This window comes from Alligator mississippiensis, chromosome 7 (genome assembly GCF_030867095.1).
Source record: "Alligator mississippiensis isolate rAllMis1 chromosome 7, rAllMis1, whole genome shotgun sequence".
In the NCBI taxonomy this organism is placed as follows: domain Eukaryota; kingdom Metazoa; phylum Chordata; order Crocodylia; family Alligatoridae; genus Alligator; species Alligator mississippiensis.
The window spans coordinates 54,001,082-54,018,217 of NC_081830.1; the positions used below are offsets into that span (position 1 = coordinate 54,001,082).

General features: G+C 45.1%; 1 protein-coding gene across 1 annotated transcript; it reads left to right on the forward strand.

Moving 5' to 3' along the window:
* The first annotated feature begins 5,593 nt into the window (after positions 1–5,593).
* Positions 5,594–8,216, forward strand: LOC102557837 (C-C motif chemokine 20). Its single transcript, XM_014602804.3, has 4 exons — positions 5,594–5,753; positions 6,320–6,434; positions 7,247–7,324; positions 7,871–8,216. The coding sequence occupies exons 1-4, from the start codon at positions 5,678–5,680 to the stop codon at positions 7,908–7,910; spliced, it is 309 nt and encodes a 102-aa protein (XP_014458290.1). The 5' UTR covers positions 5,594–5,677; the 3' UTR covers positions 7,911–8,216.
* The last annotated feature ends 8,920 nt before the right edge of the window (positions 8,217–17,136 follow it).

The window sequence follows — 17,136 nt, forward strand, 5'->3', positions numbered from 1 at the left end:
TTTAATTAGAGCAACTCTGATAGCCACTCTAATTAAAACACCTGCAGTGTCTTGTGCATCAGCATTCCTGCGCTTCAAAATGGTGGGGGCGCTTTAACTAAAGCTTATCGAACGAGCGTTAATTAAAATGTCCCCGCTGCCATTTTGAAGCATGGGGATGCTGATTCATGAGACATGAAGACTGGCTGAAGCACGCTAATTAGTGATGAATTGAGTCTGCTCTGACATACTGTAATTACAGTGCATAAGAGCAGCCTCCCCGCACATGTACAGGTGCCCAAAGGTGCCACTCCGCCATACCTTCAGAAAAACAAAGAATCTTCTGAACAGACAGAGGTTGATTGAACTCTGCATATTGAAAGTGTAGCAGGGATACTGCTACAGAGTCTAGGGAGACTTTGAAAACCAAAGCAACCAAGCTGTCACCCCAAAACTTTATGTAACTAGTCCTGTTTTAATCCAAGCAACTGCTCTTTGGAGAACTGCTTTAGGTTGCTTCAGGAGGCAGCTAGGCTCCAAGCCTGCAACACATAACCAGATACATAACTTAGTTTGCATGAGAAGAGAAGCCCCATTGTCTAGGATGCTCCCCTTCCACTCCCCCAGCCTCCCCTCCCCTCCCCCTAAATTACTTTCTACCTATAGTTTCAAGTTTAAGAAACATTCATTTCATCTTCACTGGCTCAGCCACATAGCTTGTTAGCTGGGTAGGGTGGTAAATGAGAGAACCCAGAATCTAATGGGTTGACCAGGAAGTAGTCTCTGTGAGATCTCTGCAGACATTTTCTTGCTGAAGTTACCTATTTGGTTCTGAGCTAAGAGCTGCTTCTAGAAAAGACCTATGTGCCAGTTAATAAATGAGTAATAACCACGTTATATGTTGGCATCAGACATTTAGTGGTTTATTGTTATGTTGCTATTTAACAATTATAAGAGCCCATCTAGTGCGCTATACAGTTTAACAATAATTTAAATATAGTTTCGAATACTGTAGATGGAAAGGTGTCTTGGCCATCTGGATATATTTTTAACCCCTAAATTAATGTCTGAATTCTAATGGAGGAGGGGATCTAAGAAAAATAATTAGAATTTTTGGTGTGCTCCACACAATAGAGCATCTGTGATGCATACCAGGGCTGTCAATATCCTATTGTCAATTCTGGTTTCTGTAGGTTGTTATACTGATCTCATCACTATAGAAACTAGGCATCTTCCATGAATGCCATATAATGTGACTATCATCTTTCCTGTTGTAAGAGGTCTCCCCTTCCTCTCTCTCTCTCTTGTGGGAAAATTGTGAAATGTGGAGAAGAGGTTATATTAAATATTATTTTGGAGGTTACCTCTTGCAGCTCTAGCTCAAATCTCATGTGAAATAAGGTATGTCTCCACAAGAATACCTACATTCACTTCAATCTGACTAATAGAGGTAACAATAGCAGTGCAGACATAGTGGCATGGACTTCAGCCATTGGCTAACAACCCAGGTACACATACAGGATTCCCAACCAGCTTGTACAGCTCAAACCAGTGTCCATCTGTCCACCTCACAAATTCACTAATACCATTGCCAGAGCTGCTTGATAAAAGTGAGTGTGGGTATGTTGATAGCAATAACACTCTTTTGTTGTATAGAGACGTATTGTAAAGTTTCTGGGGAGGGACAGAATCTTTCTATGTATGCATATGTGTACATACTGCATCTTCCAGTACAGTGAAGTCTTTGGGTACTGCTGATGTACAAATAATATTGCAATAACAGAAGCTGTGCATTTCATAGTTTCAGAGTTTCATAGTTGATAGGATCAGAAGGGACCTGAGCAGATCATCGAGTCCGACCCCCTGCCATGGGCAGGAAAGAATGCTGGCGTCAAATGACCCCAGCAAGGTGATTCTCTAGCTTCCTTTTGAAGACCCCCCAGGGTAGAATGAGCACCACTTCTTTTGGAAGTTGGTTCCAGATCCCAGCTGCCCTGAGATTTGGCACCTCTGAAAATAAGCTACTTGGTTTACCTGGCTGTTCAAGTATGGAGTTAGGTTCATAACATTAGGCACGAACAGTTAGGTCCTTAGTTGCACCTAAACTCTGTTTGATGCAAGTAACATAAAGCTGGAGGCCCCTTTTACTTTAAGAAAAAAAACTGCAGCTAGAGAGACAGGCAATGGCAAAGCCCTGCTGCCCAGGCAGGAGAGCGGCCCAACCAGGTAAAGGGTTGCACCTTTTGTTTGTCAGGAGATCTGTATCTAGCTTGGGCTGGCTGCAAGGGACCAGATAGCTGGAGACCAGTGTCTACCATGACTTACCATCAGTACCGTAGCAAGGAAGTTTGGTGCCTGGGGCAAGCCTGCAGTGACAGCCACCCTCGCACTGGGGAACATGCCCTCCCATGCTTGCCTGGGAGTGTACATAGTGGCAGGAACTGCTCCTCCCCTGTCTTTGCACCCCACCAAACGAGCAACTCGTGGCTCCATCCTGTGCCCTGCTGCAGCTGGGCCCCAGGGCAGTTGCCCCTTTCAACCCTCCCTCCCCTGCTACAGTACTGCTTATCACACAAACCAAGGGCAAAGTAACTCCAGCAGCAGGAGGCTGCTAGGGCAGTAGTCTGAAGTCACCGTGGCACTCAGTCTTTAGGCCCTGATGAGGAACCCCTGCAGGTGGTTAGAGAGCCACCTGACCAGAAGGGAGCCAGGCTTGAAGCATATAAGCCAGGGCCTGAATTAGCCAAGTAATTTAGCTCTGCAAATTGCTGGATGAAAAGCTGCAGGCCAGGAAGGCTGCAGAGCAATACCAGGCTGATTTTAGAGCTGCTCTAAGGACTGCTAGCTGTTGCTGGTGTCTTACAGAGGAACACAGTCCCAGGTAGAGGGAGTCCTTGCTGCAGACAGTGAGCTATTGGTATCATTTGCTACACCGAGAGCAGGTTAAGTTTGTTACAGCCAGTGTGTGCTCATTATGTTTGTTACAGTTTACAACAGGTAGTTTGGGAGTGCTTGAAAGGAGAGTGAGTGGAGGCCACAGTGGGGTACCTGGGGGTTTAACCCATGATGGGGCACTTGATAGGTGTATTGGTAGTTTAACCTACAGTGAAGCGCCAGAGGCACGCCAGTGTTTAGAGCCCAGCTGGAGGCCCTGATGCAGGGCATGCCACAGGTTTAGGCCCAGGGAGGAGTTCACAGCCCAGAGAGGAAGAAAGAAAGGCTGAAGCCTCGCTGGGCAAGGGTCAGGAAGGGTGGAGCGAGGGCCAGGGTGTCCTGTGCACAAAGAAGACAGATGCAAGAGCCAGGGGGCCCCAAGTGCCAAAGCAGGCTCAGTGAGTGTATTGCCCAGGATAGGGTGAGGACAAAGCTAGATCAGGCCTTTAAGGGCTAGAAACAGGTCAGGCGGAGTGGACCAGCAAGAGAAAAGGGACTGAGCCTGGGAAGGCTGAGACCCCAACTAGGGTGTAAAGGTCTGAGGTGGCCTGCTATTGGGTTGGGGCCAAGTGCCTACTGAAGCCATTAATTGCCAACTTCTGTGAGGCATGGATGTGGTGTAAGGGATAGTCAAATAATGTAATTAGCCCTTAAGGCTGAGAGCAGAGATACCTGAGCTCAGAAGCCTGAAATCAGGCTCAGGAAGTCCTGGGACAGCCTCCCTTTTTCTAAAAGATAATACCATCAAGGTGTGGTAGGGGAGTGAAGGGGAGATTGGCAAAGGCTGTGGGGGCTCCAGGGGCATCATGGCCACCTCTGGAGTGGAACCCCATTACAATGCATGTAGGAAAGTCCAAAGGTGCCATTTTTGGTGGTTCTGATCCAGCTGGTCTTGTCTCTGGAATAAGCTAAAGTGTCACATGGTGGTTCTGTCTGCCTGTTGCCCCCAAGTGGCAAATTGTGCCACTTATGACAAAATAACCCTTCCTGGCTCCTCCTGAATCTGCGTCCAGGGGGAGCTAGAGCCCTGGGCCAGCACTTGTGCTGTCTCCAGCTATATAAAAAGCTGCCCTGTCCTGGCCCCATCAGTACAAAAAGCTGCCCTGTCAAGTAGCTTGGGGCTACTCACTTTCAGGAGCTTCTGGGACTCAGCCAATTGGTACCTGGGGACACTACCCCTTGTGCAAGCTGGATTACTGAAGCAGCCCTGAGTTCCTTGCGCTCTTTACCCACTGCAGCAGTCTAGCAGCAGGGGCTGCTACCTGGCTGTGACCCACTGTGCAGCTGCCAGACCTGGATGGGGACTGCACAGCCAGCTGCCAGTGGACTGTGGCTGTAAAGTTGGCCTTTGTGCAGCCCTAATGCCAAGTGTGCCCCCTGCCCAGCCATCTGGGCAGCTATCACCCAAAAGATGTTCTGGGTGTGGTGGCCTGCTTTGAACTGTTAAAGCATGTCTTCCTGGCCCCAAGTGGCCACAGGTCAGCCACAGCCAGCTGGGTCCAAGGTGCCAGCTCTGAGCAGGCAAGGTCCTGCCACTGGCCTCCCTAGCAGGAATTCTGGTGTTCCCTATTGGAAAACTGTGATTTTTTTTGTCAGGGATTTTTCAAAGTCACTCTGCAAAATACCCTGAAATCCATGTTTCTCTACAATTAAAACAAACAAAAAATATATATATAACAGGAGTTTGACATGGTGCAAGAGGCATGTGCGGGCTCATCTGGACGTGCCCAAAGGCTCCTACTAGCTGATTCTACCCCTTCTTCCTTTTAGGATGTAGCCTAACAAGTCACAGTCTCCATATAGTAAGAATAATTAAACAGCAAGCTTCTTGTAGAGTTCTAAGACCTGCTAACTGGTATGAGGCAAACAAGGGAATCCTGTAAATATAATACAAATACCTAAAATTGAGTTCCTGGCCCAAGGAGCTCACTGTTCAGACAGCAGAGATGCAAATATCTGTGTCACTAGCCATTTTTATGGATCCAAAAGGCTTGGGAGATCCTTTTGGGTAATGTGGGAGAAATGGATTTTTGGAAGAAATAGCATAATGAAAGGGAGAATATTTGGAATTCTGTCACCAGGCACCAAACATAAGAACAGGCAAGGATAAAGGCACAAGGGCCAGAGTTGGATGGAGAATGGCAGGCCCATTGGGAAGAAAGGGTAGGAGAAGGATAAGGCAGCTGAAGAGAAATGATGAGAATAGAGGTGTTATGGAGGAGAAGTCACAAAGAGTTGCAAAGGTGAGGACCAAATGCACGATCTTTATATGAGAGGCCAGTTAAAGGAACTCAGATTACGGGGGAAATGAGCAGAATAAAGGAGAAAGAAGCTCTTGCCTCTGTTCAAATACTAGGTTTGTGAAACAAAGCAAACTTGTTCTCTGGGCAGGTTCTTCAAACTCTCCACCTCCTGTCACCTATAGTCCCACCTCCACAATATTCAGGTGCTTTGCCCACAAGGCCATGACTCATAGGGGTTTTCTACCTTTGTCGTTTTAGCTTAACTTGCTTTCCATACTTATTAGCAAAAAAAATTTCCCAGAGTTGGTGCCTGTGTCAACATCAATTAATCAGGTTAATGAATTACTGAGGGAAATACCCAGTGGAAAATAAGAGTAGAGTACACCCATTTAAGAATTCCTCAGGCCATAGCTGGTGTTTTATAAGAAGGTTGTTCATGGCCAATATGCTTAAATTGCTGCAATAGACTTTCTGACACACATCAAGTGAAGTTTCCAGCAAACTTGACTGTTGATCTAAAAATGGCAAGCTTCAACAGCAAGACCTTGGTCTTGTATTTTTTGGTGGGGCTGCTGTTTGTTTTCTGGACTGCTGAGGGTGAGTAATCCCTGCTTTTGGTTCCTCCATAGATGTGGCCTTAAATATCCCTCTGGTGCCTAGGAATTCTGTTGATTTGACCTCATGAAAGTAGGAGCAAGTTCTTCAAGCATTACATGGTTGTGCAAGGCTGGCTTCCTCTTCCTCTTTATTTTTATATTGTAACAAATTTATTTTTCTTGAAGAGCCAAAGAAACCTTTTCATCCACAGAATAGACAGTGATTATTGCACATTTTCTAAGCAAGGTCTTAGTCCCATTCTGTGCATCATCTGGGGGAGAAGAGGGGAGGATATAGACTAGTCTTTGTGTTTAATTAATTCTAGTCATTGCTGGTAACACCAGCACAGTAGTTAATGCTGAAAGCTGTGGGTATATCTGGTGCTATTTTTGCTTTTGTTACTTTTTTTCCCTAATGATCCTCTCAAAGAACATTCTAAATACTCCAGTTCTGATTTACTATCCTGAGGAGAAGACTGTAACAGTCTTAGTTTGAGGTCTTTGTCTGAAACTTTCCCACATACAGAATTAGATTGCTTTTCTGAAAACCATTTTTCTCCATTCTAGCACAAAGCAACCAAGATTGCTGCCTTTCCTACACACGTGCTGCGCTGCCTCCTTGGGCCATAACTGGCTATACAGAACAATCATCAAATGAAGTCTGTGACATCAATGCTATCATGTAAGTTGCCAGAAGAAAGATGGATATAGATATATATTTTTTTGCCATGATATAACTATCTTTAAGCTGGTAGAAGCAGTCAGAGAAATGTGTTTCTTCACACAAACTATAATCTATACAATTCCTTTAGTGTTGATATTAAAGTTCTTTCTATAGCACAAAAATTAGGGAAAGACTGTAAACGCATTTTCGCACAGTTGGTGCACCTCCACGTGCTTTACTGTGGAGTAGACTAATTAGCTCCATAGTAAAGTGACACCATCTACACATGCACTGGTATTGGGGCACAGTAAACTAATTAACTCCACCAAAAGATAGTACTGTTGGGTACAGTACTATCTTAAGATGGAGTACTTTACTGTGCTGAAACACATGTGTAGACACTGACCAGAGATGTAAATCGTGCCCAATCAGCCCAGCCAGCTGGGGATCTGCTCTGCCCTGGCTCATATTGCTGTGATTCTGGGTGCACATATAGATGCTACATATGTAAATACACCCAGTACCTGTATACTAAAGTATGAGTGTTTTGTAGTGCTAAGCATTACTGGAAGATACAAGAAATGGCAAAGACACTGTCTATTGGTAACATAAGGCAGACTGTATCCCTGGAGAGTGACTATCTGAGAAATCATAATTCTTATTCTGAGCTGTTCTTTCACTATTAAATATAAAATATGATGCTTTTTGTGTGGAGCTGCCATAAATAACCCTTTTTGTTCTATTGCATTATTGTTGTGTTAAATGTAACTTTCTAGGTCTTAAAAAAAAAAGTGCTCTCCTAGTGATTTCTCATCTTTTTTTCCTTCCAGTTTTCACACAAAGAGTGGGATAAGAGCATGCACAAACCCAAAAGCCAAGTGGGTGAAGAAACTTCTTCTTCTTCTGAGGTAGGAAGGCTTTCAAATCCAACAGCCTGCCCAAACTTAAGCATGAATAAGTATCCACAGACAGGTGTCTGGCTGTGTTAGCTGGAAGCCATGTAGGAGGTTGGTTTGAGTTGCATCATAATTGTTCCCTATGAAAGCTCATGTCTCATATCCACAGATGCTGCATGACCTAAGCTCTTACGTAGAATGCACTGTCTTAGCAGATGCTGACTATGTGCTTTTGAAAATATATTCATTTTTCTTCTACTCTCCTGGAGAGAAGAGGGTATTGGATGCATGTTTATTTTAGGGCCTGTGGGAAGGATGGGATGGGTGTTCCATTTGTCTCTCACCCTATATAGGGGTAATGACATAGGCTGAAATTGGTGGAGGGGGTAAAGGGAAACTTCAGATAATCAGACAAATTTATTGCTGGCATGAATTGGTACAATGCTACTGAGCTCCATGGAGCCGCACCTGCTCATACCAGCAATGAATTTTACACTGAAGAGGATACTGATGCTCATCCATGTTTCTTTTTTTTTCCCTCGCTATTTTTTTTTAAAGCAAAAGGCTCAAGAAGATGTCAAATCAAGATGGTTTCTGAAATGGAACTAAACATATAGAGGTGATCTGCAGAACCTACACTAGGTTAGGATATTCTCTTGTACACTGTTGTGTGCTGACTCTACACCTATTCCTGGCTTTTTTGGGACCATTTAATTACTTGCATTTGATTCATATTGCATCATTTATTTGCTTGAATTGAGCATTATGTAAGTTGTTTTTGTTTGCTATCATTTTCATTACTGTGTACAGTCAAATATAATGTACAACAGATTGGGTACTGTGTGCCCTATTGGATTCAGTGTTTTGTTTATGAACATCAACTTAAATAAAACCAGATATTCTATTTGTTTCTTCATTCTCATTTATTTTTGTCTAACCAAATATGATCTTTAATTTTTAGTATTACTCAAAAATTACATCACCCAACAGGGATATTTAGTATAAGGACAAAGGGTGAAACTTGGAGTGTTTTGTATTTATAGAGCACATGTGACTGAAGGAAAAAGTGGAGACTAAATGCGGTGATAAAAAATTCTGCCAGCACCCACAACTTACTTATTCAAATTCATTTTATACCTCTGAAATAAAACAGATTTTGTCCATAGTCATTCGGATCACTATTCTTTTGCTCCTGGAACTTCACTGTTTAGGGCTAGGAAGCCATAACTGAAAACTAAAACGATGTATTTTATGTTATACTGTTGCCCCAGGGAGTGAATATTATAGGATAGGAACCACCAGAAGAGCAGGTGCTTTCTAGTTATTCCGTACAAGAACTTGTTCTCAGCATGCTTTTGTGCTTCTAACTGGAACAAAGGAAGTTTCTTTATCTCTTACCCTGGGAAAATAATGTGTACACAAAGCAGCTCAGGAATGGGGAAAGCACATCAGATTTTTTTTACATGTTGGCAACGTCAGCTGAGAATGGGTAACCACAGACATGGAGGACCCCCTCCATCACTAAAGGTGGCCCCCGCAAATACAGCTTGTGGATACCCGTTTCATGCACAGAAGACCTTTGACTCTTAATCAGGCTAACTCCTGAGGGCTAACATTCACATAGAGAAGTTTAAGGATTTCCTACTTTGCTTTTACTAGTTCTCCATTAGGCATGATCATTCTGTCTAAACTGATACAGTTGGATGCCCAACATTTCCTTTCTTGCTTGGTAGAATAAAACACATTTTTCTTGTCAGGTGGATGTCTCACATGCATCCTCTGGGTTTTCACTTCTTTAAGCTTATTGAACCTGGAAAGGCCTCCTGACTCTGGGGGCCACCAGCAGCTGATTTTTGCTGACCACGGAAGCGCTGCTGGCAAAACCGGAAGTGCCACCAGCGCTTCTCAGGAGGGGCACTGGCCGGCACTCCCCGGCCAGTGAGGGCCAATTTTGGGGGGGCACATCCTCCCCCACCCCTACGTGTTGCCTATGGTCTATATTCTGCTGTGGAGGCTAAGAGCTGCTATTAGTTGAAACCATCTTAGTGACTTACACTAGGACTAAGGGTCTGCACTAAGCTTGAGACCCTCTAGGTTCAGCTATGCTTGATTGCCCCCACTGGCTACAGGATATGAACCCAGTACTCTTAAGAACCATCTTGGTGATTCACTGCTTCCCTGGACTGCAGCTGTGCCTTGGCCTATGACTGTCTCTGAGCCTTGTATCCCTGCTCATGTTCTGGTTCCCGTTTCTGTTTAGTTCCCAGCTCCTGCTCTGATGCCCTTAGTTCTTGCACTGGCTCTTGACTTCTGGCTGCTAACCCTGGTTTGATGCTGGTTTCTGTCTCTGGCTTCTGACCTATACCCTAGTTTTTGTCTTGTTTCCCTTGCCTTGGACCTCTCAGTATAGTGTTGATTATGGCTTCTGACTCTGGATTTTAGGTTGGTAGGTAGATGGTGCTGACTCTGACTCTGTCCTGTAGGTTCATGACCCTGTATCTCTACTATTGGGATAGAAGGCCTATGCTTCACTTCTGAACAACTCCTATGACCTCTGTTTGGATCTTAACAACCCTTTTGATTACTAATCTCACTTGTTGGTTTTTTGGGGTTTTTTTAAGTTACAGCTTCTGGTAGCTTTATGATTGCATGAGAATCTCAGCTTCTATTTTTTAAAAGTTTCTTTCTAGCTATCTTGACTGAACAGGAAAAAATCATAAACAAGTTTGTGAATGAAGTTCCTGTATGTTCCTTGTGTGAGTGGGATTATATGGGAAAATACTTGTAGATTTGATTAACAATAGAACACTGACCAAAGACCTTTGCAAAAGGGAAGAAGTTAGTTAATGCAGCATGAGCACTTGGGAGATGTACAGTATGATCTTATTTAAAAATCTGTCTCCTAATTCAGTTTTGGACAATAGAAATGAGCCAGCATGCTTCCAATCCTGAAGATACCAGATAACAAACTATGAAGAATCCTTAAATAGATAAAGAGCTCATCAAGTATGAACACACACACTCTTCAGGTGTGACTAAGTAGATCTTTTAGCTCTTCGGATAAATCGGACGCTGTTAGAAATGTCCAAGTGACCTACAGAAACACCCTTGGTGTTTCTAACAGTGTCTGATTGGATAATGATCCCTATGAATTGACTGGTCAGCCAGTTAAGTGAAGTGGTGTTGGTAGAGAAGGTTATGTGCATGTGCTAAAATCTGAGAGAAAGTTATCAGTTTCTGTGTCAGAAAATGGCAGAACCCAGCCAGGGCTAGAGACTGGAGCTGCTGCTACTGCCTGGCCCAGCCAGGTGCTCAGAGCCCGAGCTGGAACCACTGCAAAGGCAAGGGGGCATGGCATACACCAGAGAGGGACAAGTGGCAGGGGGAAAGGCCCTGAGGGAAAAGATGGCAGGGGGACAGCCATGGGGGAAGATGACTGGCAGGGGGACAAGGGACATGGGGGTAAAAGTGGTGAGGGAGATTGCCTGTGTTCGTCTACCACTACTTTCCCTTTGGCATGGGTAGAGAGGAAGAATTGAAGAGGACCCTCTAATAAGTAGATTCTGGATAAAGAAAATTAAAACACATTTTGAGTATCGGCCAGGCAAGCATCTAACAAAATCTAATAATTGGTGGAGTTCTCTTAAATTCAGGGTCATCTTAGATTTAGGTTAATATGGTAATAGTAGTATTTAATAAAATCTAAACGTCCAAATAAAAGTAATCAAAATGGTCCTGTGTAACTTGCTATTAGTTATGTCTGTTAAAATGGCAGCAGTGTATGTATGCAACAGACTCCTGGAAATCTTAAGGTGTACTACATAGTAAATACAACAGTGATAGTATATAGCTACATAGTTCAAAGATTAGAGCCATGATTTACAAAACAGAAATGGAAAAGGCTTCTGAGGCTGAAGAAGATGTGGGGAGGGGGAGGTTTAGGAAATAGTAAGTAGATTATCCTATTTATTAAGAGTGACATTTTTATTTTTATTTTTTTAGGTCACTGTGGAAAAAGTTAATTGTAGCTATTTTTATTGACCAGACAAAACTAGGAAAGTAACATTTAGCAATGTGTCGGAGTCTTATGTACCTGAAAGGGCAGAACATGCAGATCAAGAAGGTTGCTAGAAACTCCCTAGCAAAGGCTCACTATACCCATGACTAATACAGCAGAAATAGAAGATTTTAAAAAGCCACTTCCTTTTAGCTCCATCTACTTTTTGGCCTGGCTTTTGTTATTTAATTCAGCATACCACAGAGTGACCTACTTGAGAACAAGTGGGTCATGATTCAAGTTTAAATCAGGAAGCCTATAAACCACCTTCTTCTATTCAAAAAAATGTTTGAGTAAGAAACACTTTCTTTTTTATTTTTCCCCTTAGAATAACACTTTGGCTTAAGTAATGAGAGATTTTTGGAGTGTGTATTGCAGAGCGTAAAAGAGTTGCGGGAACCTCAGGAAGATATTACTCATTGTAGTTGTATTAATTTTGTTCTACATAGTTAAATTTAGTTGTTCTCACTACTTTAGCTGAGTTTTTATTGCAGCCTTTCAAAGGTATTTAAATATTGACTGAGAAACATCCATCTTAACTTTTTGTAATGTTTACAGAACTGCTGGTGCATGCTTAAATGCAACGACAATGCACAGGGAATAGTGGATTTACAAGTTAACTTTATATACTGCTGATGACAATACTTTTGATCTACATGCTATACCAATTGATCATCCCATCCATAGATTAAAACTGGTTTATAACTTGACAGGTGGCACATCTGCATGAGACATTTACTGTGGAGTAGACTAATTAGCTTTATAGTAAATGTCACATGTCTGCACCTGAGCCCCTATTAGGCTTGAGTAAACTAATAAACTCCACAGCAGGATGGTACTTGTAAATACAAGTACTATCTCTTCTGTAGAGTTTTTTGGGGGTTTTTTTACTCCAAAGTAGTGCATGTGTAGATGCTGCCCCAGCTGGCAGGAGTGCAAGGATGCTTTAGTGTGGGGCCTGCCTGCCAGTTAGCCCCACGCTGGAGCACCCTCATGCCCCAGCCAGTCCCTCTGCAGCATGCTGAGCCAGTACACAGTAGTCCCAGGCTGGCAGGTGGACCCCTGGGGCCCTCTGCCAGCCAGGGTTGCTCAGACACAGCTCAACGTGCTGTGGTACTAGGCACACATTCATGGTGTGCCTGGGAGCAATAAACTCCAGAGCAATTAAGCTCCAGGCTTTATTGCTTCTCATTAATAGCATGTGCAGCTGATGAACTCAGACTGGTGGAGCAATGGAGCTCCCACGGGAATGGGGGAGGGGGGTGTTTGCAGCTGGTTGGCAGCATGGCAGGGTGTGATGGGGGGGTTGCAGCTGGCTGGGAGCGGGGGTGTTTGCAGCCTCCCCGCTACCGGCTGGAGTGCCCAGCTGGCTGCAAACCATACTTCCCCCCCGCCCTCCTGTGGGATGCTCCACAGGCCTCCCCCAACTCCCGGGGGATGCTCTACTGCCCCACCAGTCTGAGTTCACCAGCCACACCTGATGCATAAATATGCCCAGGGTGTCTCAGCAATTTATATTTCTTTCTGGTGGCAATATTTTGAATTCCACGTAGTGAATGAGTCTTTCAAGTTTGCCATTCTTTTGGTATTTAATGTCTGTTCTCTGAGATATTGCCCGGCAGAATGATTTTACAGTGGCCAGGGCTACTTACATCGACCCTCTATATATACTTTGGAAATTAGATTGGGAGACTTGCAGCTGGATCTCAGCAATAAATGGCAAATCTCTTTGACTAGACGTGGGACTGAGCAGATGCCCACAGCTGTTTTGGCTGGACATAGTCTTCCCATTCCACGTGCTAAAAGATGTCTAGGAGTTTTGGAACACACTATTCATAATGTCTTAGAATCTCCTCTATATAACAACATAGGAGAAAGTATTTATCGTTGTTCTTGCAAAAATTGACATACTTCTCAAAGAGAGAGAAATGAATATGGCTTCTCCAGCAAACAGATTCATATTTAGTAAACCATCTTGTAATTTTTGCTTACAAGGCTGAAGCGATCAGAGTTAAACATCCTTTACTGTAGTTATGACTGATATACTTTATCACATTATTTGTTTTTTACTGTGTTAATTGTGGACCTATGCACAACATTTTTATAGATTCATGATCTGATTTATTACCATATTCGTACTTTATTATGTTAATTCTAGGAATAGGAATAATACTTTTATAATGGTTGGCCCTATTTTATTATTATATTTGTATTTCTGTTATTTTTGTTTAAATTTATATTATGGTTGTATGTCTATTATGTTGTTTTTTGAGAGCATGGCTTTCAGCCAGAATCCTTAAGAAATTGAAACTGAATGTCTGTTCTCTCTGAGCATGTCTACACATTCATTAACACACTTTAGGTAATGTGCACTAAATCTAGTACCTCTAGGTAGTATTTGAGTCTGCTGGAGTGTGCTAATTAGTGTGCTCCAGCCAGCCACTGTGTCTTGTGTATCAGTGTTCCCATGCTTGAAAATGGTGGTGGGGACACTTTAACTAAAGCTTATCAAATGAGCTTTAGTAATGCTGATACATGAGATGTTGCTCTTGGAGCAGCTCCAATTAAAGCTCCCTCCCCGCATTAGCCCTAGAGCATGTGTAAAAACACTCTCCATTTTGAAATACAAGAAAAATGCACATTATCCTATTTTAATGTGCATTAATGAAAGGGCACATGTTTTTTTCTGATGCCTTAATGTGCATTAGGGTGCTTAAAGAGTTTTGGTGGTTTTAAATAAGTTTGCATCACTACATCCTAATGTAGTTTAGACTTCCATGTTGCAAATAGCAATGATGCAGCTGTCAGCTTGCCTCTCAGCCACGGGCTCCTCACTGCTCCTGCCTTCAGCAAGCTCCTGTAGCTGGCTGGATGCCTGGGGCATCCCGGGAATGGAGTGGCCTGCCCCTGGGGCAGTATGGGAAGACAGCAGGAGGGTGGCTGGGTTTGCTGGTGGCCAGAGTAGGTGACAGGGATGGTGCATGAGGGGCTGGAAGCTTAGGCTGGCCGGATGCTGCCCCTGCTTAGAAGTACCTGATCCAATACTTCCCTGAGCATGCCTAGGCTTCCAGCACCCCGTGCACCATCCCCACCACATTCTCTGGCCATCAGCAAACCCATCCACCCTCCTGCTGGCTCCCCGCACTGACCCAGGGGCAAGCTGGGTGTGCTGGTGGCTGGAGAAACCAGTAGGGATGGTACATGAGGTGTTGGAAGCCCGGGCAGGCTTGGTGAAGCATTGGATTGGGTGCCTCTGAGCTGAGGCACCACCCGGCCAGCTAGCAGCCTGCCCAGGCTTCCAGCACCCCATGCATTGTGCCCATCACCAGCAAACCCAGCCACCCTCCTGCCGCCTTCCCATGCTGCCCCAGAGCCAAACTAGCCCATTTCCATGTGGCCCTAGGCATCCTGCCAGTCACAGGCATCTGCTGAAGGCAGAAGCAGTGAGGGGCCAAATGGTTTTCTTTTGGTTTTTTTTTTTTTGGTGGAGCCTGCCTGCCTGTCCTGCGGCTGGGGGTGAGCTGCCAGTGGACAGAGCAGAACATGAGCTGTGTGGGGGCCCCAGTCCTTCCCTCCACAGTGGTGGTGCCCCCTGGGAGGGCTGCTAATGGCTTGGGTGCTACCCTGGCTTGGGGTCAGGGAGGTGTTGGTTTGGAGCAGGTGCTGCCTCTGAGCTGGAGTAGCACCTGGCCTGCCAGCAGCCCACCTGGGTGGCCCCAGGGGGCACTGCCACCATGGAGGGAAGGATCAGGACTGTTGGAATCTTCTCCCCAGGCCATGGGCAGGCACTGGCTCCAATAAAATGAAACAAAACAAAGTGATTGGGCCCATAGGCGGAGGAAGAAAATTTTTGGTGGGGGGCTAAGTGCACGCAGCAGGTGAGTCTGTGGTGGGAGAGGAAAGGCCCCATTGTGTTCAGGGCTAAGCTTTCTTTTCTTAACGCTATATATACTGGTTGGCTGTTATCCTCCATCTCGAAGGAGGTTGCATTTTTATGAGGCAATATGACTATAATACTAGCACTGATACAAGTTTTAATTAGCTGAGCTATATACAGGCAGTCCTCGGATTTATGACACAATTGGTTCCTGAAAACTGCGCCTTAAGTCAAAATGTTGTAACTCGGAACCAATTTTCTCATAAGAAACAATGTTATAAACGTGGGATTGGTTCCTGAACCAAGGCCCAATACCCTATTTTCACCGAAAACACCCCAGAATTTTGTACTCGATCAATTATAGTAGTCAATTGTACTTGATCTGCCACCCCGACCCCTTAGCCTGGGAAGTCTGTTGCTTCCCAGGAACCCAAATCCAGACATTGCGGAGAAGATCCCTAAACTCCTCCAGCCCAATGACCACTACCCTATGCTCCTTATCCATGTGGGCATCAATGACACAGCTTGGAGCACTCCCAGCCGGGTCATGAAGCACTACAGGGATTTGGGAGCAGGGCTAAGGGGTCTGGGTGTGCAGGTGTTGTTTTCTTTGATCCTCCCAGTCTTGGGCTATGGGCTGAGGAGGAGGATCCAGGTAGTAAACCAAAGACTGTGGCACTGGTGTCATTGGGAAGGCTTTGGCTTCCATGACCACAGTTTGCTCTTTGGTGAGAGAGGCAGCGAGCTGCTGGGAAGGGATGTCCTCCACCTCTCTCCTCTGGGGAGGAGGCTCTTCTCAGCCAGGCTGGCTGACCTTCTCACTGGGCTTTAAAATGAGCAACCCTTGCAAAGCCAACAGGTCAAGGTACTTAAGGGAGCCCACCCCTGCCCCAGCCCTGGAACAATCTACAGGCAAGGCTGGGGCCCCCAAGGGGACACTTGCCTGTCTGTACACAAATGCCAGGAGCTTGGGGAATAAATAGGAGGAACTTGTCCTCCTGCTTAATGCAAATAACGATGATGTCATAGGGATAATGGAGACCTGGTGGGACTCCACCCATGACTGGACCATGGGTATAGACGACTATACCCTGTACAGGAGAGATCGAGTGGATAAAAGGGGCGGGGGTGTAGCTCTCTATGTCAAGGAGAGCTACACGTCCCTGCAAACTGATATTGGTGACCAGGGTGGATGATTGGAGGTCTTCTGGGTTAAACTCCGTGGGGAACATGGCACAGGGGACACAATGGTGGGAACTTGACCAGGAGTTCACCAGGGAATTGGCTGAGGCCACATGCTTCTGGTCCATGGTTGTCATAGGAGACTTCAACTACCCAGACATCTCATGGGAAGAGCACTCAGTTAAATCTGAGCGGTCGCAAAGCTTCCTCTTGTGCGTAGATGACCTCTACCTGACACAAGAAGTTTATGGGCCAATGAGAGGTAAAGCGCTGCTTGACCTGGTACTGGCAACTGGGGACGACCTAATCAGTGACCTAACAATCAAAGAGAAGCTGGGAGACAGCGACCACGAGCTGATCACCTTCACCATCTGCCATTAAGCTGGCAGGACAGTCAGCAATACAGAAGTCCTTGACTTCAGGAAAGCTGACTTTGACAAGCTCAGGAGGCTTGTCGGTGAGGCCTTAAGGGACCATGACCCAAAGGGGAGGGGAGTTCAGGAAGAGTGGTTGCTCCTCAAGGGAGTGATCTTTGATGCACAAGCTAATGCTATTCCGTCTCAGAGGAAAGGCAGCAAAAGGGCACAGCAGCCCCCTTGGCTCTCCAGGGAACTAGCAGACCTCCTGCAGCTAAAAAGAAAGACCTACAAAGGATGGAGGACGGGATCCACCTCCAAGGAGGAATATTCCGGAGTGGTCCGGACCTGC